The following is a 26,081-nucleotide window of genomic DNA, read 5'->3' as shown; positions in this document are numbered from 1 at the left end:
AAAAAATATAATTCAATCAAAAAATTTTACAAGACATATTAGAGGACATACTGGCCTGCCAGGTCCATTGGCTTTAGGAAATACTATGACAAATTTATTAACAAAGGAACATTTGATTGCTACTGTGATTAAACAAGCGTTAGAAAGTCATGCTTTATCATCAGAATGCATTGGCCTTGAGAAGGATACTCTATTTGACGTGAGAACAGGCTAGACAAATTGTAAAGGATTGTAAACATTGTCCTGATGTATATCATCCATTAAAAATGGGAGTTAATCCAAAAGGACTTAAGGCTCAAGTTTTGTGTCAGATGGACGTAACTCATATCCCAGAATTTGAAAATTTGACCTCTGTGCATGTTACTGTAGATACCTACTCTCATGCAGTCATAGCCACTACATGAACCGGTGAACCTGTAAAAGATGTCATACAACATCTTATTATATGCTTCTCCTTGTTAGAAATACCAAAAAGAATTAAAACTGATAATGCTCCAACTTATACTTCTCAAGCTTTTGCAAAGTTTTGCATTTAATGAAGTATAAAACATACAGCAGAGATTCCATGTAACCCCCAAGGTCAAGCTATCATAAAAGAACTCACCAAACTCTTAAGGTACAGCTTCAAAGATTAAAATCTAGAGGTCACTACTATTTGCCTAATCAGTTGTTAAGTTCTGCTTTATTTACCATTAATCACCTTAACACAGATGATAAAGGTTTTACTCCTATGCAAAAACACTGGGCTCATTTACAACAGACTATAACCCCTCCAGTGATGTGGAAGGATCTTTTAACAGGCACCTGGAGAGGGCCAGATGTGTTAATCATCTTGGAAAGAGGATATAAATGTGTTTTTCCACAGAATACAGAAAACCCAATCTGGATCCCAGACAGACTTGTTTGACCATTTCGCCAAAAAAAAGCCCATCAGGAGCCCACCACCCCCCCCACACACACACACAAAATAAAAATAACAAAAAAAAAAAAATGAAGACATTTGGTCTCTCTCCTCCACAGGCCTCTTTGCCTCCCCCTGTGCTGTCACCTACCACAAGGACGGATCCACACATTTGGGGACAACTAGAAAAACTCACTCAAAAAGGACAACAAAAGGTCTCTAAAACCGGGAAAGCGCCATCAACAGAAAATATGTTCCTCACTATGCTTGTGGTGCTTGCTATGCAGGTATATTCTGCCTTTACAACCTCGTTTGGGACCTCTGCTCCCCATCCTCCACTTCTTCATCCCGTGGGTTGGGGAGATAAGATATATATCAAAATCATAAATAATATACCAAATTATAAGGAGGACATCCTGCTTTTTCCTTTCATATGGCCTCCTCTGTGATTAAATAAAAGGAAATGTCAGATTCAGCTCCACTATTTGTTACTTTAAAGGAAATAGCACCCATGGGTTGCCTTCCCATTAGTTATAAAACTTTTCTTTCCAATGCTCCAGATAGAACAGTTACAAATAAACTGCCTAACCATTGTAGAAGGTTGATATGGGAGCTTTCAATAATGATTTGGGGATATAATAATTATAATAAAACTTTTATATGGACAAAAACATCATGCCTCTAGAAGATTATGCACAAGAATATGGGGACAAAGATGAAGTGTGGGATACTTTGCTTAATGATGTTAATCCAAGATGGCTTAAATGTGGGTTTGGTTATAGGGCTTCAGTACATTGTCCATTAAAAAAACTCAAAAAAAATATGACTACTCTATAGCCACACCATTTCATAATTATAAAAAGTTTTTAACTAATCAGTTACTACAATATTATGGATATAAGCCTGATACATTTACAAATGAGCCTATTATAGATGATTCACTCCAGAATGGGTAGAACCTATTTATGTTAGTCATTCTCCTTCACATACTTCTAATGTTTTTCCAGGATTATTTAAAATTTTTGCTGCAACTAACATAGTTTTTCTAAACAGCCTAGGAAATCTTAAAGTACTGCTTTGACAATTAGATCTTGTTTAAACTACCCTTATGATACACTCGCTGGACCGCCTTCAGATTTAAAAATTACTAAAATAAAACAATTTTATCAGGTCAATTGTTCTAAATTATTTTAACTAACTGTGTTGATCCTATGTTAATTAAGAATTATTCAGTTATTTTACAACTACAAAGACCTTCTTAGGTTATGTTTCCTGTAGATCTAAAAGGTGATACCTAGTTTGACAATACAGCCATACAAATCCTAAAAAGAGTTAATAAATTAATTAAACCAAAGGGTTTTGTTACAGCTTTAGTTTTAGGCATTAGTGTTTTTAATAGACATCCTTACTTCACTTACAGTCTCAACAGTGGCCTTGGTTTCAGACATAAAAACTACACATTTTGTTAATGATTTAAATAAAAATGTCTCTTTAATACTTACAAGACAACAAATAATAAATAAAAAACTAAAATTAAAACTTGATGCGTTAAAGGATGTAGTTTTAACACTAGGACAAGAGGTAAAAAATATTAAAATACAACATTCTACTAAATGCCATGCCAGCTTTCAGTACATATATGTAACGCCATCGCCTTATAATGAGAGTCATAATTAAAATCTTACTAAAAATCATTTGTTAAAAATTAAAAAATACAATGATATTACCCATGATATGGCTAAATTACAATACCAAATTTCTGCTATGAGTAAAACACATCTTAAATCTACTAATTTAAAGAATTTGTTTCAGTCTATTAGCTCTGGTTTACAGTCCTTAAACCGTGTTAAATGGTTACATTAGATTATTGTTGGTGGTGTAGTATCAAGAATAATAATAATATTATTATTATTCTCCTTATGTTCCAGTCATCTTCTGACTGTCTTTTCTTCCATCTCTACAGCCAAAACAGGTATCTATGAACTTCAATTAAAAAATTAAAAAAACAAAATGAGATGCCATACCAACTCCAGTAGAGTCTGTGTGACAAGTTGCACAGATTGAGGTGAGAACTTCAAAAGAAGGAAGCCTCCTGGAACTGGTTGTAAAACTCTTAGCCAGAGCAAACTATTAAGCGGTAGTTCTCATGGCAACCTATCTGTTTTATCTCTATTTTCTTTTCATATTTACAAGACGGTTCCTGATAGCCTAGGCTGAGATTTCAGGTGAAATATATGAAATAGAAACCATCCTTTGAGGTAATGTCACTAGCCATGACCTTATGTCCAAAAAGACCATGGCTTTACTTCATAAATCATTTACAAAATTATAAAATAGTACAACGATTAGATAAAACTTTCCCATTAATAAAACGTCATATGACTCTACATATGTCATCAAAAAATGGGCTTATATATATAATAAAAAAGCCTTAAACCAAAAAATTAATAATCTAATTTTACACCTTGAATATTTTTTAAAAACACAGTACTAGTTATTAAACAATAGCTAACAATACAAATGTATTAACCTGTTCCTAAGAATGTGCCATCTGCCTTGGATGATTTTTTATGCACTAACTTGTTCTTGAAAACGTACCATTGGCCTTGCATGATTTCCTGCTTTACTCTGCCAAATGACAATGATGTTATCTGTCCTATCCGTGATTGCTTCACTAAACACATCTTTAGGAATTTTAATACATGTTTCACTATGTATAAAAATCCATACTTAAAAACTAGAAAACACACTCAGATTCAAACTGCCTCTGTGTTAGTGTCTGTTTGTCATTGCCAAATACTTACCCACCTAGCCTTTGAGGACCTTCGTCCCAGGGACTACCATATCCAACTGGGGTGGTCCCTGACAATCATGAGAAGCCATGCTGAATTGGCTTCTTCAAGTTAAGTGGCATCTTTCATTCTGTCTTGTGTTTGAGTCCTGTATGAGTCCAATCTAATCCATTTACCAGGCTTTGAGCTCTTCGGAGGCAATGCCAGAGTTTTTGCATGTCTGTACTTGAAGACAGAGCACTGGGTAAGGCACAGGAAGCACTAATTTCTTCCCATGAACTTAGAAGAACAAGGAAAATCAAGGAATAAACAATAATTTATTGAAGTCTACTATGCACCAGAATAGTTTGACACAGTCTTTTGTGGAAGTTGTTTTCTTTTCTTTTATTATTTTATTTGTTTGCTTGCTTGCAACAGGGTCTTACTGTATAAGGCAGAAGTGCCAGCCACTAAATCCAGCTTCACACGTTGTTTCATTCAACCCTCACAACATTCCTGTTACAGGTATCACTGTTCTCATTTTACAGGTCTCAAAATTGAGGCTGAGAGCCTAAAAACAAATCTCTTACCTCCAAGCTAATTTACAATCTAAAAAAAGAAAAATATCCTTGTTTCATGTCTAGTATCCTGCTATGAGTGAGTACATACCATGTTTGTCTTTCTGAGTCTGGGTTACCTCACTCAGGATGATTTTTTCTAGATCCATCCATTTGTCTGCAAACCTCATGATGCCATTGTTTTTCTCTGCTGAGTAGTATTCCATTGTGTATATGTACCACATTTTGTTTATCCATTCTTCAGTTGAAGGGCATCTGGGTTGTTTCCATGTTCTGGCTATTACAAACAATGCTGATATGAACATAACTGAACAAGTGCTCTTATGGTGTGGTTGAGCATTTCTTGGGTATATGCCCAAGAGTGGTATAGCTGGATCTTGGGGGAGATTGATTCCCAATTTTCTAAGAAAGCGCCATATTGATTTCCAAAGTGGTTGTACAAGCTTGCATTCCCACCAGCAGTGGAGGAGAGTTCCCCTAGCTCCACATCCTCTCCAGCATAAGGTGTCTTCAGTGTTTTTGATCTTAGCCATTCTGACAGGCATAAGGTGGTATCTCAGACTTGTTTTGATTTGCATTTCCCTGATGATTAGGGATGTTGAGCAGTTCCTTAAATGTCTTTCGGCCATTTGAGTTTCCTCTGTTGAGAATTCTCTGTTTAGTTCTATAGCCCATTTCTTAATTGGACTGTTGGGCATTTTGATGTCTAATTTCTTGAATTCCTTATATATTCTGGATATCAGTCCTCTGTCAGATGTGGGGTTGGTGAAGATCTTTTCCCATTCTGTAGGCTGTCGCTTTGCCTTGTACTCACTCATAGCAGGATACTAGACATGAAACAAGGATGACTTGTCTGCTACTCACATCACCAGGGAGGCTACCTGGAAAACAGGACCCCAAGAAAGACACAGGGATCACCCAATGACAGAGAAATGGAATGAGATCTACATGAACAGCCTGGACATGAGTGGGGGTAATGAAAGGCGAGGGTTGAGAGAAAGAGAGCTTGGGGGAGCGGGAGATCCCAGCTGGATCAACAACAGAGAGGGAGAACAAGGAATAGGAGACCATGGTAAATAAAGACCACATGAGAGTAGGAAGAAGCAAAGTGCTAGAGAGGCCCACAGAAATCCACAAAGATACCCACACAACAGACTGCTGGCAGTGGTCGAGAGACAGCCCGAACTGACCTACTCTGGTGATGGGATGGCCAAACACCCTAATTGTTGTGCTAGAAACCTCATCCAACTACTGAGGGATCTGGATGCAGAGATCCATGACTAGGCCCCGGGTGGATCTCTGGGAGTCCAATTAGCGAGAATGAGGAGGGTTTATATGAGCGAGAATTGTTGAGACCAAGGTTGGATAAAGCACAGGGACAAATAGCCAAATGAATGGAAACACATGAACTATGAACCAATGGCTGAGGGGGCCCCACTGGATCAGGCCCTCTGAATGGGTGAGACAGTTGATTGGCTTGATCTGTTTGGGAGGCATCCAGGCAGTGGGACCAGATCTTGTGCTCATTGCATGAGTTGGCTGTTTGAAACCTGGGGCCTATGCAGGATTGTTTGGCTCGGCCTGGGAGGAGGGGACTAGACCTACCTGGACTGAGTCTACCAGGTTGACCTCAGTCTGTGGGGAAGGCTTTGCCCTGGAGGAGATGGGAATGGGGGGGGGGGGGGTTGGGGGGAAGGTGAGGGGGACGGGAGGGGGGAGAACAAGGGAATCCGTGGCTGATATGTAGAACTGAATTGTATTGCAAAATAAATTAATAAAAAAAAAAAGAAAAATATTATGTATGTCAAAACAGCAAAAGCAAGGCCAGTAGTACATAATAACAACAGCTGAAGCAAGTTCAAAGAAAAGAAAGTGATTTCTTTAGGAGGATTTTGTAGATGGTACTATAAAATCTTGCTTGGACTAGCAATGATAAGATAACACTAATCGTTAAAGATAAACGCACTCCAAGGAGCTACAGTTTTTACTCTGGCACCCACGAATATAAAGTCATAAATCACCGCCACTCCCACTTCAGTCCTCTTTGTTGTTTGCTCTTTTATACAAGCCTTTCCATCTGCTCTTTCCTGGGGCTTTCTTCCCAGTTGCTCGCCTCTCCCTATAAACACACCGAAGACTTAGACCTCAGGTGCTGTCTGACAATGGTGCTGGTGATGGTGATGCTCATGGCAATGATGAATACCCACAACCATGAGGACAACTACACAAAAAACCGAAAGAGGGCTCACTTCAGTAAATACCTGTTGCCTTAGCTGTCTTAGAAAGTATAATGAATGTGTTTACCATAATCCCCACTGACATTGAGCAGCTAAGTCTGTAGACTGAATCCAATGAGGAAGGTCATCAAGAATAGGAGTATTTCACTCTACAGGATCCAAATCCCTGAGTGAGGCAGACACATAAAAACCCTCCTTTCGTAGCTCCCTCACTTAGCATGTGCAAACATGGTGCCAGGTCTGAAGGTCCTTCTGTTCCTCAGCCTGCATCTCTTGCAGGAGGTGAAAAGCTCCATGGTCCATCTGAACAACAATGGATATGAGGGTGTGGTCATTGCAATTAACCCCAGTGTGCCAGAAGATGAAAGACTCATCCAAAGCATAAAGGTGAGAAGGGTTTTATTATCTGTATATTTGCATGTCAATAATTCTTTTTATCTAGGCATTTAAACACACACAAACACACACACACACACACACACACACACACACACACACACACACACACACAAGGTTATACCCTCCCAAAATCTCTTTGACTGTGTTTATCATGTCTGCAGTATTATTACAGTCAAGATGAGTATCTGCTTAGTTTTCTATTTTTATTATATATTAAAATCAGTGTCCAAGCTCTTAATAAATTATTAGCTAGCTAAGGTAATAGACTTTAGAGCAAGTGGAGAAATGGTCTTATATTTTATCTTAATGGTGTTGCTTTTACAAAGTCTATACAGCTAACGTACACTTAAACTCCAGCAGTTTATTGTCTGACACTTTTCTCCAGTTGCTCCCAAATGTGCATCTTCAGAAAACCTAAATTCCTTACCTATCTTGCCTTAAAGAAAACAAACAGGACACATTTTTGAAGTAGATTTGTTTCTAATTTTACTTGTAATAAAAGGTTTTTAGCACACAGCACATGTACTCTATTCTTAGATCCTCTCAGTATCACTAAGATGTGGTCCAGAGGATTCTAAATTGATTTATAGTCATAAAATAAATGACAGAACTGAAACCAGCCAGCCTTTCATAGTTTTATTATTACCATTTGGTAAAACTTTGTCTTTTAGTATACTTGATGTTAAGGAGAAATTTTTACTATACTTATTTTTAGTTATCTCTTCTCTATGTATAGTGTGTTCATTAAAGAGGAAGTCAACATCAAGTATAACAATATGCCAAACTATAAATTCTCAAGTTGTGTAAAATATAAGATTCAGACTGACAAAACTTATCATTCATGCAAGACATTCTGTGGACAATGCATTAATTCCCAGGACAATAGAGACAAAACATATGAAGAAAATCTAAATTGCTCCACTTTCCACCATTCTCTTGAGTACTAACCCAGGCCACCTTTGGCCATTTGCCCCGGTGACTTCTCTTCCTTCTTCTCTGTGTATGCACTTGCTCCTTGGATGGCCAGCCACCTTGCTTCTTCCACTCTCTCCTCATCACAGGCTAAGTGTAGAGAACTGTGACCCTCAGCCTCTTGGGCATTTGTGGTAGCTTTCTAGTGCAGAAAAGCAAAAACCGTCTTCAGTTGCTCTCTGCTGCTGATGGTGCATTGGATTCATTGTTGGTCCTTACAACGGTGTTTACCATCTGCATCTGGATCAGCCCCAACTTCTAATAACAGGACAGAGATCTCAGCTTGTTTGTCAAAGCTGCACAGAAGAGGGAGTGCAGCCATTTTGATTGACAGCATTCACTTTCTCACCTTTTCCCAGAAGAACTTTTATAATCTTATCCAGGCCAACAGAAGCAGCAATATGAGGAGAACAACCAGCTTCCTATTTCTCATTTACTGGCACTCCAAGTTGAAGCAAGAATTCAGCCATTTCTGCATGTCCAGCTGAGAATGCCCAGTGCACTGCAGATCTGCTGTCCTAGTCAGCTCCAGGAGCCAGGGATATTGACCATGACCCTCTTTACCAACCCCTCCCTTCTGCTGTAGTCTGGGTTCTGACTGCTAAGTTAGACTCTTAACCCTTCCTTAGTTTTCCAAGCATCTCCCACAGACCTCCAATCCTAATTACTTTTATAACTGATCCAGCATCTTCGCTCCTATCGCCAACCTTTACTGCTGGCCTCAAGAGGTTACAGGTAAAAAGCACCCATGAATTTGGGCACGTGAAAGAAACTTACAGGTTCAAGAGACTTTGTAAAATTATCCTGTTTGAGGGAAGGGGGCTGTGATTCAATTCTAGTTTGTGTACATACTTTAATGCTAATTTTGTTGTGTGACATTGTTACCACAATGCACTTCTAATTTTATCAGGAAATGGTAACTCAAGCTTCTACTTACCTGTTTGAAGCCACCAAAAGAAGATTTTATTTCAAGAATGTTAACATTTTAGTCCCAATGACCTGGAAGTCAAAATCGGAGTACTTAACACCAAAACGAGAATCATATGACCAAGTAGGTGTCACATCCCTCTCTTAAACTTCTTTCTGTGCCTTTTACAGATGAATACGTACATTATGGTAAGTGCTAATTGTGTTGGGAGTAAAACTAGTAATACAGTATTTATGGGTGTAAAAGAGATGATCCTTGTTTGTAAAATCTCACTTCTAACGCCCTTGTAATCTGACTGGGTTTGTTCTTCTGCATTCTAGGCAGATGTCATAGTTGCTGATCCTTATCTGAAAAATAGAGATGATCCCTACACACTTCAATATGGACAATGTGGAGACAGAGGACAGTACATACATTTTACTCCAAACTTCCTACTGACTGATAATTTTCGTATCTATGGACCCCGAGGTAGAAATATATATTTTATACTTCATAATTCCACTGGGAAAAAGCAAACCACCACTATTAATGTGGATTTCTAAAATGTAAAGAAAAGTGAACATTAAGTAATACCTTCATTTAGAAATATGCTGATTAAATCAACCTGTTGTATATATAAAGTTGATAATTAAATGAGTCATTTGTTAATTCATTCCATTTTATCTTTTTTGGGCTAATGAAAAATATTGATTTCTAGAGGTCTCCAACTCAGTTTAGCAGATGAGCAAGAAATTCAAAGTAGAAGGAAAATCATCCTTAAATTATTTCAACTACAGCTTTATAGATGACAATCTTCTCTCTCAGGCAGAGTCTTTGTCCATGAGTGGGCCCATCTCCGGTGGGGAGTATTTGATGAGTATAACAGAGATCGGCCCTTCTACTTGTCCAGATGGAACATTATTCAAGCAACAAGGTATCACTTGTGACCTAATCTGACTCTAAAACTTCCTCTTTACGGCTCTTCAGCACTCTCTATTTTGTAGTTCGCGTACAATTCAAGGGTTAGATTTACTCAACCCTATGTATGAACTGGTAAGATGTTTAATTTGTCTTTTAAATTCAAAGTAGCAAACACTTAGAATATTGAGGAAGTCTTGAGAACATAGGAACCAGTGTCTGGAGGAAATAACTCTATGAGAGAATGTCAGTTAGACCAGGGAGGATGCTAGAGAACCCTCTACTCCTGTCCCCTTGTGATGTGTGGTGTGTCAAGCTGCCTTGAGTCTTGAACACAGGTGCTGTGCTTGGGCTGCTCTCAGCATGGTCGCCTACCCCAACTTTCACCCCCACAAAACTATCACTTGCCTAGATAATGCCTATTCAGTCTTTACCTATTTCTCCTCTTGGTCTCTCTGCTTCTCCCATTGGAGGTTAGATGCCCTGAAGAGAGTTCCCAGAGAGCATGTGTGCACGTCTCTCAGACTTCTGCTAACCAGCCTTAGCCAACCAGGAGATTTGTTTTCTCCCAATAGAGTTGAAGATCCTTGAGACTATGGATTTTGTTTTGTTTTGTTTTTGTAGTTCTCTAACAAAGTCAAAACTAAGCAAAGGATTATCAAATGATAAGTATTTAAAACATTAAACAAATGAATGCATTTCCATATCATCAGTTATAAAAAGATATATATTAGTGAAAACAAGATTCTAAACCCACATTTACAGTGTCCCTGCACTATGCCCAGAAACTTTGAGACTCATCATGTATAAGTTAGGCTTCGCAGACAACCCAGGAGCAATCTCTCTTGAAAGACATCACAACCACTATTATCCTTGCAACACAAACAAACTGTGACGTGAACTAATGTCATGAAGTATGAATAGGAATAAATTATACACATAAAGAAGGTTTAAGAGTCCTTTTCATAATCTCTGACAGGGATTTGGTAACTATCTTTGTCGTGAAGCCCAATGGTTTGATGCCTGTGTCCTTCCAATTCTTCCTTTAGCAGCTTACTGGTTGTAAAGATGTAAACTACAAATTACTATACCAAATTTAAAGCCACATAATTTATACATAGAAATTTAAGAAGATTTTAAACATATTTTGACTTCTCCTCACTAAAATAAATTCCTCTGTAACTCTTAGCTAATTTAATCTTTATAATATCCATGTAAGTTTGAAATTACTATCTTATCCCACAACCACAGAGGAAATAGATTTATTGATCATATCAAGAAGCCAATGGCTACTTAAGAGTATACAGAGAAAAGACAGTTTTTACTAAAATGAAGAGTATGGTCAGGTAATCACTGTGCCTATTTTTGTCAAAATGAAATGCTTGTGCAGGACCAAACAGAGTTGTCACTGAGAAAAAGACTTCGGAACATCGGTCTTTATTGCTGACTTGCCTAGGTTCAATTAAAAATAGAATGTGTGACTTCAAAACTGGGGCTGAGGGTGTAGCTTTGTGGTAGAGGGCTTGCCTAGCATGCACAGGCCCTGGGTTCAACAGCTTGCACCACAAAAGTAATCTAATTCTTTTATTATAGATGTTCCACTGACATTTCTGGCAAAAACATGGTCAAAGAATGTCAGGGAGGCAACTGCATATCAAGGCAATGTGATCGCAACTCAGACACAGGGCTGTATGAGCCCAAATGTACATTTATCCCAAACAAAGCCCAAGCTGCCAGGGACTCCATAATGTTCATGCAAAGTCTTGATTCTGTAAGTACTTTCCATTTACTCAAGAAAGAATCCTTGTGAAGTATCAAGTGATGAAACTATATGTCTACTATGATAGTAAGCATCTCCACAACGAGAAAGAAAATCACTCATACAGCCCATGTCAGGGGTGTCTGGATAGTATCCTACCCCTTCTTATGAAGCTGTTTGTTATCTTCAAATGTAGCACTGTACCCTTCTTAGTGAGTCACATAACTTCTCAAATCCTTCTCTCACTGATGTCTATTGGACCTGTGTGCAGAATAACAACCTTACTTTAATGTTTCTCCCAAGTGTTTATTCATATCACTCCCAAAGTAATCTACAATGGAGTTTTCAGCTGACATGTAGATTTTCCACTTTCTTCTCATTAAAGCTTACCAAACCATTATAAAATGATAATATTTGGGAAATATACATGGCCCTGCCTCCATAAAATAGAGAGATATAAGAACAAAAGTTCACAGAGATAATGGTTTAAATACATAGTTTGATGGGTATCAACAAATGTATTAGTCAATGGACTTCACATAGAAACCCCCCTGTCATTCTCAAGATGTCATTGAGAGAACACTACTAAATATGATACTTAGTTTTGCTTATTTTAAAAATGAAATTGAAATATTTGTTCCCCATTGTTATTGTTACGTTTATAAAGTCTAATATAAATAAGTTTAAGCTCAGTGCTTGATTCAAGGTAGGTACAAAACAAGCCTTAAATTTTTCTCTTAAAATGAATAATGTATTTTCAAAATATCTAGTCATCTCTTTCCCTTGGTAAGCCCAATCTTTTTTAATTTTTAATTTTTACTTGATATATAATAAATTTATGGGATACAACGTGACATTTCAAAAGACAGACAGAATGTCTAATGATGTAATAGGACTAAATAGCATATTCATTACCTTAAAGATTTATGCTCTTTTTTGTGGTAAGAACATTCAAAATCCTCTCCTGGAGAGGATTTTCAGGGTTTCTAGTAATAAAAACAACTACTGGCAGATTTATTAGATGCCATTCATCACTCGGAGAAATGTCTACATCTCTTATACTTTTATTATCTTTCAAGGGTATTGTTTATATGTGTCATTCATCGGCACTAACAAGCTCAATGGCTAGAGTAACTGTTCTCAAGTTTCTGGGCCAACTATGGAGATGTGGAGCATTGACAATAAAGGACAGCTATGGTGATATTTTATTTGTATTAAAATATTATTTGTATGTTAATAAATAAAGTTGTCCGGGGGTCAGAGCTATTAGCAAGCCATAGGAAAGCAGGGCAGTGGTGGCGTACGCTTGTGATTCCAGCACTTGGTAGGCAGAGCTGGGTAAGTCTCTGTGTGTTCAGGGATACAGCCATTATTGGATACACATGCTTTTAATCTTAATACCAATCATGGAAAACCTGGAGGCCTATACAGACAGGCTGTGAGGAGGCGGTCATGTGGTTGGGTTTACAACCAATGAGAAGGCAGGACAGGAACTCTATATAAAGACTTTAACACAGGGGTAGCTCTGGTTCGGAGAGGTAGGACCACTGCAGGAGGAAGGGTAAGGTTTTAGCTCTTAGCTCTGACCTCTTGGCTTTCTTCTTTGCAAAAAAAAAAAAAAAAAAAAAAAAAAAAAAAAAAGGGAATTGGCACAGGCTGTTCTTGAACCCGGACAAAATCTCCAGTGGAAAATGTGGTTCAGTAATGAGGCTAAAAATGTAGAAAGACAATGGAGGGATAGCGGAATACAAGTCTGCCAGGATCAGCTTATTGGCGAAGGCCAATATGCTTCAGTACAAACACAGTGTTCATATGATGTCCAAACCCTACTTCTATGTAAAACGGCAGCTTTGAATGCATGGGACAGAGTTGAAGAACCAGGGAAAAAAACTGAGTCATTTACAAAGGTTATACAGGGCCCCAAAGAATCTTTCACAGATTTCTTACAAAGATTGACTTCAGCAGTACAAAAAATGGTCCCGAATTCAGAGGCTAGTCAGATAATAATTGAATCTTTAGCCTTTGAGAATGCAAATACAGCGTGCAAAAGAATAATTAGGCCGTTAAAGGCAAGATCTGCACCTTTGGAAGATTGGATTAGAGATACAGTTAATGTAGAGGCTTATGACCATGATGATATGTGGGTAGGAAAAGCAATTTCAAAAGGTTTGAGCAATGTTAGATGTTTTGGATGTGGAAAGCAAGGACATTTGAAAAGGGATTGTAAACAGGTCATTCCTAGAAATAATGTTTATTCAAGGAACACTGGCAACAGACAGCCATTTCTCTTATTCTACTTTTAGGGGACAGAAATTACCAGAAGCCATAACACTCTTCCTGTAAATATAATTCAGAATGGGAGATCCTTAAAAGTTTAGATGAGGAAACAGGAAGGTGACTTAATCACATGGCCAGCCTCTATTCTTCATTGATGGTCTAACTTTAAAATCTCCAAAAAGTGTTAGCTGTGTGTGTTGATAGTATTACTCACTTGCACTAGAGGCATGTAAAATGTATGTCCAAACACCTGATTATAAAGTTATTCTCGTCAGGAGACAAATCCTGTTCAGGATGCACAAGGTAGCTAGCTTCATATTTGGAAAAGAAGGTGATCCCTTATAAGTTTTTACAAAATCGTGTTTGAATTGTTTTTTTTTTTTCTTTTTTTCAGGTGGTTAAATTTTGCACAGAAAAAACCCACAATAGAGAAGCCCCAAACCTACAAAACAGAATGTGCAATGGCAGAAGCACGTGGGACATAATCAAGAAGTCTGCAGATTTTCAGAGTTCCTCTCCTATGATAGGAACAGAAGCCCCGCCCAGACCTTCATTTTCACTGCTGAAGTCCAAACAGCGGGTAGTCTGTTTGGTGCTAGATAAATCTCCAAGCATGAAATCAGTAAGACACTTTTTGCTGACACTCTCAAATTAAGTATTTAAGTTAAATACAGAAATATAACTTAATTTTATCTTAGTTGTAATAAACTAGCACACATATGTTTATACCAATGAAAAATGAGATAAAAAATGATGGCTAGAGGGAGGTTATAAGATTATGGATAATTTTTATCTCATAACTTTTAGTTCTAACTAGACAAGTTTAATTGCCCACACACAGAAAAATGAAGTCAGGTGAAACTGTGCTTGCCTAATCTTAGTTACTCAGGAGGCTGAGACAGGAAGATCACTTGAGTCCATTGGCTTTAGGTCCATGTGGGCAACCTACCAAGATCTCTTCTCAAAAAAGAGTAAGGAAAGGAAAAAAAGGAAACTATCCATGATTCCACCACTGAACACATCGCTTCATGCTTTTCTTATTCTTCATGTCTACCTTTTTCTTCAAAAATGTAATTACATTTTGTGTGTATTATAATCTGATCTTTTACATAATATGCCTTAAAAACGCCCCATGTAAAAAAGGATTCTGTGAAAGATTTTAATAATTATGCCATATTTACTGAAGCAGTAAGTTCAGGGCTTACATGGGTCTACACCAGGTCCTCTGCATATATAGTATAGTTACTCACTTAGTATTTTTATGGGACTCCTGACTGTGAGAGTGAGTGGCTCTCTGACTCCTGGGCCTGCTCTTGGGACTCTTTCCCTCCTGTTGGGTTGCCCTGTCCAACTTTAATATGATTGTTTTGCTTCATTCTGTTATATTTTAATTTGCCATGTTCGATTGTTGTCTTCTAGAAGCCTTTCTTTTCTAATGAGAGACAAAAAGGGAGTAGATCCGGAAGTGAGGGGAGGTGGGGAGGAACTGGATCGAGTAGAGGGAGGGAAAACTATAATCAGGGTATATTGTATGGAAAAATAATTTATTTTCAATAAGAAAATTGAATAAAAGAATTATGTCATATTTAATAATTATGTCATATGATCATTCCATCATTTAATCAAGCCCCTGTAGTTGGACAACTTTGATGTTTTTCTACTTGGTATTTATTAAAATATACATTGTAAAAAATATTTCATTCAGAGAAATTATTTAATAGATTGTTAGATAAAAAGGTAAGAGTTTTACAAATATGATATCTAGTGGTTTTAAGGTTTATTTTTATTTTTTGTGTATAAATGTATTGTCTGCATGAGTGTATGTGAACCACTTGTGTCTCATGCCTGAAAAGTCAAAAGAGGCCATTAGATCCTCTGGCAGTGGAGGTACAGTGTGAGACACATCTGGGTTCTGACAACTGAACCCAGATTCTCTGCAATAGCAGAAAGTGCTCTTTTTTGTTTTTTGTTTCATTTTTGTTTTTGTTCAGTTATTCTTTTGTTTTTACATCCCAACCAAACTTTCTCCTCCACCCTCTCCTACCCCCTCCCCAATCCATTCTTCTTCCTCTGTTTCTCTTCAGATAGGGGTGGGAAGTCTTAACCGCTGAGCTAATTATCAAACCTCCAAACTGGTTTTTTTCATAGATTTCATTTTTAATGACATGAAGAAGCTAAACTTTAAAATACACCAAAGAATTATTATCAGGATCTATGGTCTTTGGTGATTCTTGTCTTTTACCAATCTGACAAGGTTTCAAGAGACTCCAGGGTTGTTCATATGCCTATATATACTATATATATATATATATTTTTTTTTTAACAGGGAAACCCTATGTCTCATCTCACCCGAATGAACCAAGCAGCAGAGCTGTTCTTAATTCAAATTATTGAAAAGGGATCCTTGGTTGGCCTGGTCACATTTGATAGCACTGCTACAATCCAAAACCATCTAGTAAGAATGACCAGTGAGAACTCCTACCTAGAGATCAGTGCGAACCTGCCTCAACAAGTTGGGAGTGGAACTTCAATTTGTAATGGACTCAGAAGCGGATTCCAGGTTACAAAAGAAAATTAATTACTGTCACTTGCCATTGACCACTTTTAACTTTTAGCAAGGGTGGTGAGCTCCTGAACTCCTCATTTATAATATTCTAACCTGATAAAAACAAGTTATCTTCAAGAAGAAAAAAGTAGCCTTCCTGCTCTCTGCAGCCCCTCTGTGTCCTGCTAGAAGACTAGGCAAATATGGACTCCAGCTTGGGAAGAAGCCCAAGGACTCCTCCAACTGAAAGACAGTTTATTCTTGCTTTTCATTTATTCAGAAATCATTTTTCTGTGATTAGTAATGTGGCTTTTCCCATTCAGGCAATTACTTCCAGTAACCAGAGGACTTCCGGCTCTGAGATCATATTGCTGACAGATGGGGAAGATGGCCAGATAAGTTCATGCTTTGAGGAAGTCAAAAGCAGTGGTGCCATCATCCACACCATCGCTCTGGGGCCTTCCGCTGCTAGAGAACTGGAGACCTTGTCCAGCACGACAGGTACAACTTCAGAAGTGTTTGGACAATCGTCTGTAGTCTGTCCTGCCGCACATGTTGTTCTCCATAGGCTGAAAACTGCTCAAAAATTCCCTGTCTCGAAATTCATCTTCGCTTGTTCCTACTCGGGTTCTTTTCTCCCCGCCCCCCACTCTTCCCTATGCTAACTTCTCAGGTTCTTCATTATTGATTGTCACCGCTCATTCTGCTCCTCATTTCAACCAATACCGCTAATCAGAACCTTGTTTCTCTATGGTTTCTCAACTGCATTCAAAACTATTTCTCAGTTTAAAGACACGTTCAATCCCACAGAAAATGTTTGGACATCCCAATTTTATGCAAGAGCAAATGGAAACCTAGAGGCTGTAAATGCTTTGCCTGAAAGGCCTGACTACCCGTTCAGGGCTCATTCCATCGTGGAGTGTTTCTGTCAGGTCCCAGCGCATCCTAAGCCTTGTGTGGCTACTGCAGTAATCGCCCAGATGGACTTCCTGACACTTATTCGTTCCATAAGTATTAATGAATACCGTATTTTAAGCAATCGTTTCTCCTCTGTAACCTATTCTTTCTCAGCTTCTTACATTGTTCTAAACAGTCAATATTTAATTATCATTGATGTGGTTTTGATCCAACTAGAACTGGTTTTAATTTCATCTCTGTAGTATTGTACTACATTTAGGCTTTGCTAAGATAGCATGCACTCCCTTTTGGTGACTGATTTTCAATCATAAACAATTTTAATTCCTTAAATTTCCCTTTGTTCTTATCACACTTATTTTGAGCAAGGTTTTAGTAATTGTAGAATTCGGCGTGGGACACTACAACACTGAGGACCTTGAAAAGTAATATTTTGTGGAGTATAACTAAACATCTGAAATAGATGGTTAAATAGATCGATGACAGCACAAGTAATTAGGGTTTCCCATTGAAAACCCCCTTTAGGAGGGCTTCGCTTTTATGCCAATCACGATGTAAATGGCCTTATGGATGCTTTCAGTGGGATTTCATCTAGAAGTGGCAGCATCTCTCAGCAGGCTCTGCAGGTCAGCAAAACCCTTTGTCTCCTCACTTGCAGTAAACTCCCATTATCCTATTTACTCCCTAGTCTTCTCTAACAGATAACTCTCCCTTAAGAACGGGTCTGTTGTATAGAGGAAGCACTTCCTTACTGAATCGGTTCCCATGGCTTACACATGTCTCATCTCCTCCAGTCCTTTATTCCTCATAATATTATTTTACTCTTTATAATTTTTGTAAATTTAATTTTAATAATTTAATTTCTTCCTTACATTTATTTTACTGAAAAAATATTTATTTTAACTGAAATATTTTTTAAATCCAAAATTGAACTGCTAAATTTTAAAATTCCATAGTAAGAACATAGGGGGTTTTGTATGTTTGTTTTTTATTTCTGTAACAGTTGGAGAGCAAAGCCTTGAATATTAAAGGGAAGGAATTGATAACCGGTACAGTACTGGTGGATAGTACCATTGGCAATGACACATTCTTTGTTATCACCTGGACAATACAAAAGCCAGAAATTATTCTTCAAGATCCAAAAGGAAAAAAATACACAACCTCAGATTTCCGAGGTGATGATAAGCTAAATATTTTCTCTGTTCGACTTCGAATACCAGGCATCGCGGAGGTAATCTATTCTTTGGTTTTCATTAATTATCAATTTATATCAGAAAATAAAGGCCCCTTCTGTGTTCTCAATGCTAAAACAGTAACAGATAAGTCATCTTAAAAATCATCTTAATAGAACACTAGGGATTCATACCCATGTTATTAATTTATAAAATCAGATGTTAAAATCACTACTTAGGCTGAGGGAGTGTCTGAGTGGTGAACTAGCTTAGCTTGCAGGAGGCCCTGCTCCCTCCTCCTCATCAAACAAGTAACCATTATTCTTCTTTTTACATTTCTAGGTAATAATATAACCTAAGCACAGAATAAGAAAACACTATCAAAGCAATTAAAATATGTTTTGTTTCAGACAGGGACTTGGACCTACAGCCTCTTCAATAAGGCTAATGAATCTCAGTTGCTAACAGTGACGGTGACCACTCGAGCAAGAAGTCCTAACACACCCCCAGTAATCGTAACTGCTCACATGAGTCAAAACACAGCTCGGTACACTAGACCATTGATTGTTTATGCACGAGTCAGCCAAGGGTTTCTGCCTGTTCTGGGAGCCAATGTCACAGCCACTATAGAAGCTGAAAAAGGACAGCAAGTCACACTGGAGCTCTGGGACAACGGGGCAGGTAATGGGAACCCGTGTTGACACCACTGAATTTAAAATTCTCTTTCTGGACTCTATCTCAATGCTTCCTCTGTAGGCTTAAGAATTGTATTTCAAAGTGAATGGAATCTAGTTGTAATGTGTCAAACCTCTGCACAGATGTAAACACCATCATCATCTTCAAAGTTCGTGAGCAGTTTTACTTGAACCATGGAAGGAAGTTGAGTACAGTTCTTCTCCATCTCCATTGTCAGTTTTAATGTATTTAGTTTTCTCTATATTTTCTTATCTTGGTAAGTTTCTTATATGAAATAAGAACAGCTATTACTAATCAAATGTGCACCACAAAAGGACTGAACACCTACTGTGAATTACTCCAACACTACGGGTCATAACGTGACCAAGACAAGCTTTGAAGCAAAACGGTGTGACTCTAGGATTCATGTACTTGAAACTGTGCTATCTTATCTGTGAAATCACTGACATCACCCGTGCTCACAGTCACAACTGTCATTTTTCTAACTAGATGACTAATTCTTACATTCCATTGCCAAGGTGCTGATACACTCAAAAATGATGGCATCTACTCAAGATATTTTGCAGAGTACCATGGAAATGGGAGATACAGCTTAAAAGTCAGGGCCCAGGCAAGAAAAACCTTCACTAAAGTAAATTTAAAACAACCAAACAAGGCTCTATATGTACCTGGCTATGTTGAAAATGGTAAGTAACATTCAAACAGAAATATGTGTGCTTTTAGGTCTAATGAATACAACAAACATCAAAAATCCTAATAGACTACTGAAAATCCAGGCATGTAATTCCTTGTAATCATCTGAATGTTTCAAAGTCAAACTCAGGTCAGTGGATTCGTAGACCATATTTCTGCATATTTTGTTAATACCCCTTCAAGTCATCATTCCATTTACATCGATAAAGCTCACTAAGCATCTTTATGATGCAGGCTCTGTGCTAGGCGCTGGAGCTGCAAATAGGGATGAAACAAATTTACAGGCAAGTATTAGATATAGTTTAACTAAAATGTAATTTCCCCTCGTCCATTTCAAAATTCTGTTAAAACAAATTTTTTTCACTAAACGTTGTACTTTTCAATATCTGCTGTTAATCAACATCAACACTGAGTAGCTTCAAGATCAACCTACAAGAACAGATATGAAAACCTAGAAATTTATTTATTTATTTATTTATTTATTGCGGAGGGTGTAGGTGATATTATATGGAATCCACCCAGACCTGAGGTTTCAGAAGACAAAGACACTACTGTGGGAGACTTCATCAGGGAAACTTCTGGAACGTCGTTCTCTGTGTCTGGAGTGCCTCCTGGTGGTGACAATACACCTCCTGGGTTCCCACCCAGTAAAGTGACAGATCTGGAAGCCCAGTTTGAGGGAGATCATCTTCACCTTACATGGACCGCCCCTGGCAGGATCCTAGACAAAGGAAAAGGTAATCTGGATGCTGAGTTTTAAAACATTCTAAAAAAAAAAAAAATCTTTCATTTGCTAAAACTTCTCCAAAGTCTTCTTTATGAGTAATATTTATGGAGTGGCTACAATAGCCCATTATTCAACTACTTTCAAATATAAAAACTTGCCGGACAGTGGTGGCGCACGCCTTTAATCCCAGCACTCGGGAGGCAGAGACAGGCGGATCTCTGTGAGTTCGAGGCCAGCCTGGTCTCCAAAGCGAGTTCCAGGAAAGGCGCAAAGCTACACAGAGAAACCCTGTCTCGAAAAACCAAAAAAAAAAAAAAAACAAAAAAAACAAAATCAAATATAAAAACTTAAACCCCAAAAGATACAAGTTGAATCAAATTATCTATGTTTTAATAATTTAAAATTCTAATACAGTTTTTTCAGATTTTTTTGTTATCAAATTGTCGCTTTCAGTTTGAACTATTTTTAAATTAAATGAGAATACGAAGTAACACCATTCTATTGGATTCTATTAGTGTAAACAAGGGCAATTTTCTAAGCAATTCTGTCTGTGCTCAATTTTGTTCAATTATTGTTCAGTTTTGAACATTATTAGTTTCTCTGGAACAAGGTCTACTCTTAGAAATCAATTAAGTATGAAATACACATATGTAAATAGATAACTCCAGATAGATTATAGATAGATAGATAGATAGATAGATAGATAGATAGATAGACAGATAGATAGATAGATGGATAGGTAGACAGATAGATGAGATAGATGATAGATAGATAGATAGATAGATAGATAGATAGATAGATAGATAGATAGATGAGAAAGATGATAGATAGGTAGATAGATAGATAGATAGATAGACAGACAGACAGACAGATAGATACATAGATAGATCAACCTAAATGAAAAGCAAGGTTTGTGTGAAGAATAGTTGAATTGATAAGACTTATCAGTGGAGAAACTAAATGTTAAACATAATTAAGGGATAAAAAAATCGAAGTTACTTGCCACATATTTTAAGAAGCTCCTACATTACCTAAAAACATAAAAAATAAAGTATTAATGCCAAATAAGAGCTACAAATAATTTATACTCACAATTTATAAGCTAGTTTATGTCACTTTCTCTGTTAGATTTCTAAAGTCAGTGTGAAATTCAGTACTCACGTAGGTATCCGCCTTTCCTTTCCAGCAGCTAACATTCCAGTCACCCGTTAATTAAATACTTACTAAATTGTTCTAAACACTTTTCATTCGTTATCATTTACAAACCTCACTTCAGAATATCAGCAGTCAAAAACTTTCTGTTGAATTAATCAAATGACTAAGTCTCCGTTTTACACTTTTAAAAATGGAGACGAGAAGGATGACAGGAGCAAACTCAAGATGCGGGTCGAGGCCGCACCAGGTCCTGAGCACATTAGTGTAATTAGTGCTCATCCGGCTTCTGTGCCTTTGACTCATCCTCATCTGTCCTCTGGTCTCTCACTGAGTGCCCCACCCCCACCCCCTTACTCCTTCTTTCAACTGAATAAAAAGTCACAGAAGATACTCACGGTCTTTACCGCACATGAACATTATGCGTTCCTTGTTCTAACTTAAAACTGAGTTCAGCTCTTTCTACGTCCTTCTAAAAAGAAACCCGGACTCTGGGTGGAGGGCTCGTATTACCGATACTGAATTATCTTTTCTGTGATTTTTGTAACTGGACATTTTTTAAAATAACTGTTCGTATACTTGTCTTTAAAGTCAGTGAGATGAGATAACCAGATACAAACTGTACCTGGGCTCTCCATCACTAAAGCGCCGCATGCAAGGCTGGTAACTCCTACGCAGGCGCAGTGCAGTGTCGAGAACAGTCATCACAACTCTAACGCCTGTCTCTTTTCCAGCTCGTAAATACTTCCTCAGAATGAGTAAGCGTTCTTGGGATATAAAAGAAAATTTTAACATGGCTACTTTAGTGAAAACTCATTCTCTGATTCCTAAAGAGGCTGGCTCAAAAGAAAATTTTAAATTCAAACCGGAAAAAATTGAAAATGGTGGCAAGCTCTACATTGGGATTCAGGCCATCAATGAAGCCCACCTCAGATCAGAGGTCTCCAACATTGCCGAGGCTGTCAAGTTTATTCCTGGCTTGGGTACCAAAATACCCACACCCAGTTTGACAATTTTTCTATTTGTTGCAACTTTATTCATATTTTAAACTGGAAATAGTAGTAGAATTAAAATTCCATCTTATTTAGAATTAATTTACTATCCTGTTGTCTACTAAACAATCTTTGTAACATAAAAGTGGATGTTCAATGTTGTAAATTTTGTATCTGAGTCAATTAAAATCAAATAAATTGCTCTATATAAATCAGAGTATTTCCTTAATCTAACTTTGAAGAGGATGAGTTAAAGTCAACAACTCATTTTCCAAATATTAATATAGAAAAAGCTATTACACTAAATATAATATGTAATTTTATACAAATAAATGCACAAAGAAACAATATAAACCTCAGAAAGAGAAAATGATGTCTGTTTGCAGTGTAAATCAGCCAGAAAGAAAGAAAGAAAGAAAGAAAGAAAGAAAGAAAGAAAGAAAGAAAGAAAGAAAGAAGCAGTAATTTCCATAGAGCATTGGGAAACTAATTCAATGCACAGACAAAAAAAAAAAGTAGTATTCTCTAGGCAGTGCACACATGGGTGAATCCAAATTAGGAAAATCCTCCAACTTAAAAGGTAAATTTTAAAACTAATCTTTAAAATGAAAGAAATATCTAGACAGCCTTGGGATTACAAAAATCTTTTAAGAAAAACCTGGCTAGGCCAGGCAGCGATGGTGTACGCCTTTAATCCCAGCACACAGGAGGCAGAGCAAGGTGGATCTCTGTGAGTTCGAGGCCAGCCTGGTCTGCAGAGCAAGATCCAGGACAGGCACCAAAACTACACAGAGAAACCCTATCTTGAAAAAATCAAAGTAAAAAAGAAAAAGAAAAACCTGGCTAGATATGGTGGTATATGACTGTGATTTCAGCAATTAGGTATCAAGGTAGAAGGGTTATTGTAGCTGGAGAATTTTTCTCCAGCTCCCACCGCCAAGTCCTGCCAGTCCCGGAGCCCACTTATAAAATAAACACACAGACTCTTACATTATTTAAACTGCTTGGCCATTAGCTCAGGCCTATCATTGTCTAGCTCTCACTCTTATGTTCAGCCCATTTCTATTAATCTTTACTTTGCCACGTGGCTCGTGGCTTACCGGTACTTTACATCTTCCTTGTCTTGGCGGTGGGTCCAGCCAGTCTCCCTTTCCTTCCTCCTTCCTCAATTCTCCTCTCTCCTTGTCCCGCCTATACTTCCTGCCTGGTCACTGGCCAATCAGTGCTTTATTTATATAAAGTGATATCCACAGCAGGTTATAAGTTAGCCTAAGCTACAGAGCCCAGTTTTGGGCTAGCCTGAGCTACACTGCAAGATCCTGTCTCCAAAAAGAAAACTTTTTAAATCTGATAAGGCATTATTATATGTTCTCTGCATTTTTTTTATTAGAAAGCAAAAGAAAAACAGGCAAAATGCATAAGTAGGCAAATGACTTTGTTGTATTGATCTCTTTTCTGTGACCCAGAACACTTGTGAACGGATAAAGTATAAAGGGAAGTGGTTTGGGAGGCAGCCTCTGGCAAGGGCCCCATGAAGCTTCAGCTCCTGATGCAGATCAAGGACAAGCCTGAGCCTGTAGGAGACGCAGAAGATGAGAACCACACTCACTTTGTGATAGTCTGCCCTCACAGTGCTAATTCATTCCCATAAGAAGGACTCCAGGCAAAGGCTTTCTAATCACAGCACAGTCCCTTCTCAGCATAATTTCAAGATGGGTTTTAGAGAAAATAAGCCATATTCAAATCATGCCAAAAGCCTAGTGGCAGATGAGTATTGTCTAATATTTAATAAGACAGAAAGTCTTTTTCTCATACAAAATCTATCAAAGCAGTTCACATTCTCTTGAATCTTTGACTGAGAACTACTGTTTAAATGAAAACCAAAGGAACTACTCGAAAATGATTTCCAAGATCAATCTTCTCCGTTTGTCCTTTTGAAACATATACTGTGTCATATATCATTTTCAGACAGACTGAAGGCTCAGGTATAATGACACAAGCCTTTAATGCCAGCCCTCTAGAGGCTGAGGCAGGCAGGTCTCTGCTGAGTTCCAGAACAGTCAGGACTACTTAATGAGACCCTGCCTTGAAGAAGAAAATTAAACCAAAGCTGAATGGCCTGAGAAGAAACTCAAGACTGCCCTGTGAGCAGCTGTAACCTACCATGCGACTTACTCCCTCCCTTGGGCTTCAGTTTCCACCCCAAAGCCTTCTTCCTGGCTTTCTTCCCCTTGAGAAATTGCTCTGACTCTGGGTTCCCTGGTGCTATGCTATATCTCTCTACAGAACTTTTCTCACTCTACTTTGTATTTTGAATGTTATTTTACTCCAATTACCCATGAAACAAGTCTTCATGTGCTATAGAGGCAATGTCCACATTGACTCCGTTCTGTCTCATACAGAGCATTGGGAAGGGGCACAGAACGCAGAGAAGCAGGCTCATGTTCTTCTGTGTGGGTGAAAAGCACCAAGATTTATTGGTGTTTAAGGGACACATGCTGTCACACATGCTCTTTGTATTTCTTTTTCTTTTCATTCATTCATTTAGCTATTAATTGTTTATGTTGGTTTTGGCTTTTTTGAGACGGTCTCACAACACACATAACCCAGCAATGAAGGTCACCAAATGCTTCATGCATTTTTTATTTAACTTTTGCAACATTCCTTTTAGAAAGATACTGTTCTCCTCATCTTACAGCTAAAGAAATAGAGAATGAGAGAAGTTAAAGTTGTGGGTGCGGGGGAGGGAACTTTCTTGCCAGTAATAGCTTGTGTGAGCTATTCAAGTGATATGTTTGTCCAAATCAGCCCAAGACAAACAGGTGAGGTACAACAGTGCCTCAACTAGACTGCAAGAGAAACCACTCTAATGAAGATGTTATGGGAAGATCTTACAGATGAGGCTTCACCAAGCCTGGACTGGCAAGCGTGGGCCACTCCCAATGGCTGAAGATAGGAACATGCAGAAAAGCTGTGGTTTCGATGCAGTAGCGGGTTCTTCCCATGTTCTCAGGCAGGCTCAGGGACTTTCCACTCCCCGAGTAAATACTGGAAGACTCGATTTACAGTTTCACAAAATAAAGCCATGAAAACAAGTTTTAATTAGCAAACATTTTATGCCAACATTCATACTTACAATAGCATATGATATTTAATAATAATGTATAATGCCTCTTAAGGTTTTTTATTTAATTTAATTTTACATATCAGCCACGGATTCCCTTGTTCTCCCCACTCCCGCCCCCAGCCCACCCTCCATTCCCATCTCCTCCATGGCAAAGACTCCCCTAATCATTGAGTTCAACTTAGTAGATTCAGTCCAGGCAGGTCCAGTCCCCTTCTCCCAGGCTGAGCTAAGAGTCCCTATATAAGCCCCAGGTTCCAAACAGCCAGCACATGCACTGAGGACAGGTCCTGGTCCCACTACCTGGATGCCTCCCAAACAGATCAAGCTAATCAACTGTCTCACT

The 26,081-nt window shown here is 38.1% G+C and overlaps 1 protein-coding gene and 1 pseudogene across 1 annotated transcript; one reads left to right on the top strand and one right to left on the bottom strand.

Moving 5' to 3' along the window:
• Nucleotides 1-6,658: 6,658 nt before the first annotated feature.
• LOC128105556 (calcium-activated chloride channel regulator 3A-1-like) lies at nucleotides 6,659-22,767 on the top strand. The gene is made up of 14 exons (XM_052730798.1): nucleotides 6,659-6,874; nucleotides 8,769-8,909; nucleotides 9,107-9,254; nucleotides 9,591-9,699; nucleotides 11,277-11,454; nucleotides 14,114-14,341; nucleotides 16,046-16,279; nucleotides 16,588-16,765; nucleotides 17,705-17,805; nucleotides 18,183-18,410; nucleotides 18,762-19,032; nucleotides 19,566-19,733; nucleotides 20,238-20,477; nucleotides 22,354-22,767. The coding sequence occupies exons 1-14, from the start codon at nucleotides 6,716-6,718 to the stop codon at nucleotides 22,665-22,667; spliced, it is 2,697 nt and encodes an 898-aa protein (XP_052586758.1). The 5' UTR covers nucleotides 6,659-6,715; the 3' UTR covers nucleotides 22,668-22,767.
• Nucleotides 7,795-8,737, bottom strand: LOC128105850 (26S proteasome non-ATPase regulatory subunit 10-like; annotated as a pseudogene).
• Nucleotides 22,768-26,081: the final 3,314 nt, after the last annotated feature.

The sequence above is a fragment of the Peromyscus californicus genome, unplaced genomic scaffold, assembly GCF_007827085.1.
Source record: "Peromyscus californicus insignis strain IS unplaced genomic scaffold, ASM782708v3 Scaffold_9__1_contigs__length_137607984, whole genome shotgun sequence".
Taxonomy (NCBI): Eukaryota; Metazoa; Chordata; class Mammalia; order Rodentia; family Cricetidae; genus Peromyscus; species Peromyscus californicus.
Note: the sequence above shows the minus strand (reverse complement) of the source record. Positions and strands in the feature narration are given on the sequence as shown.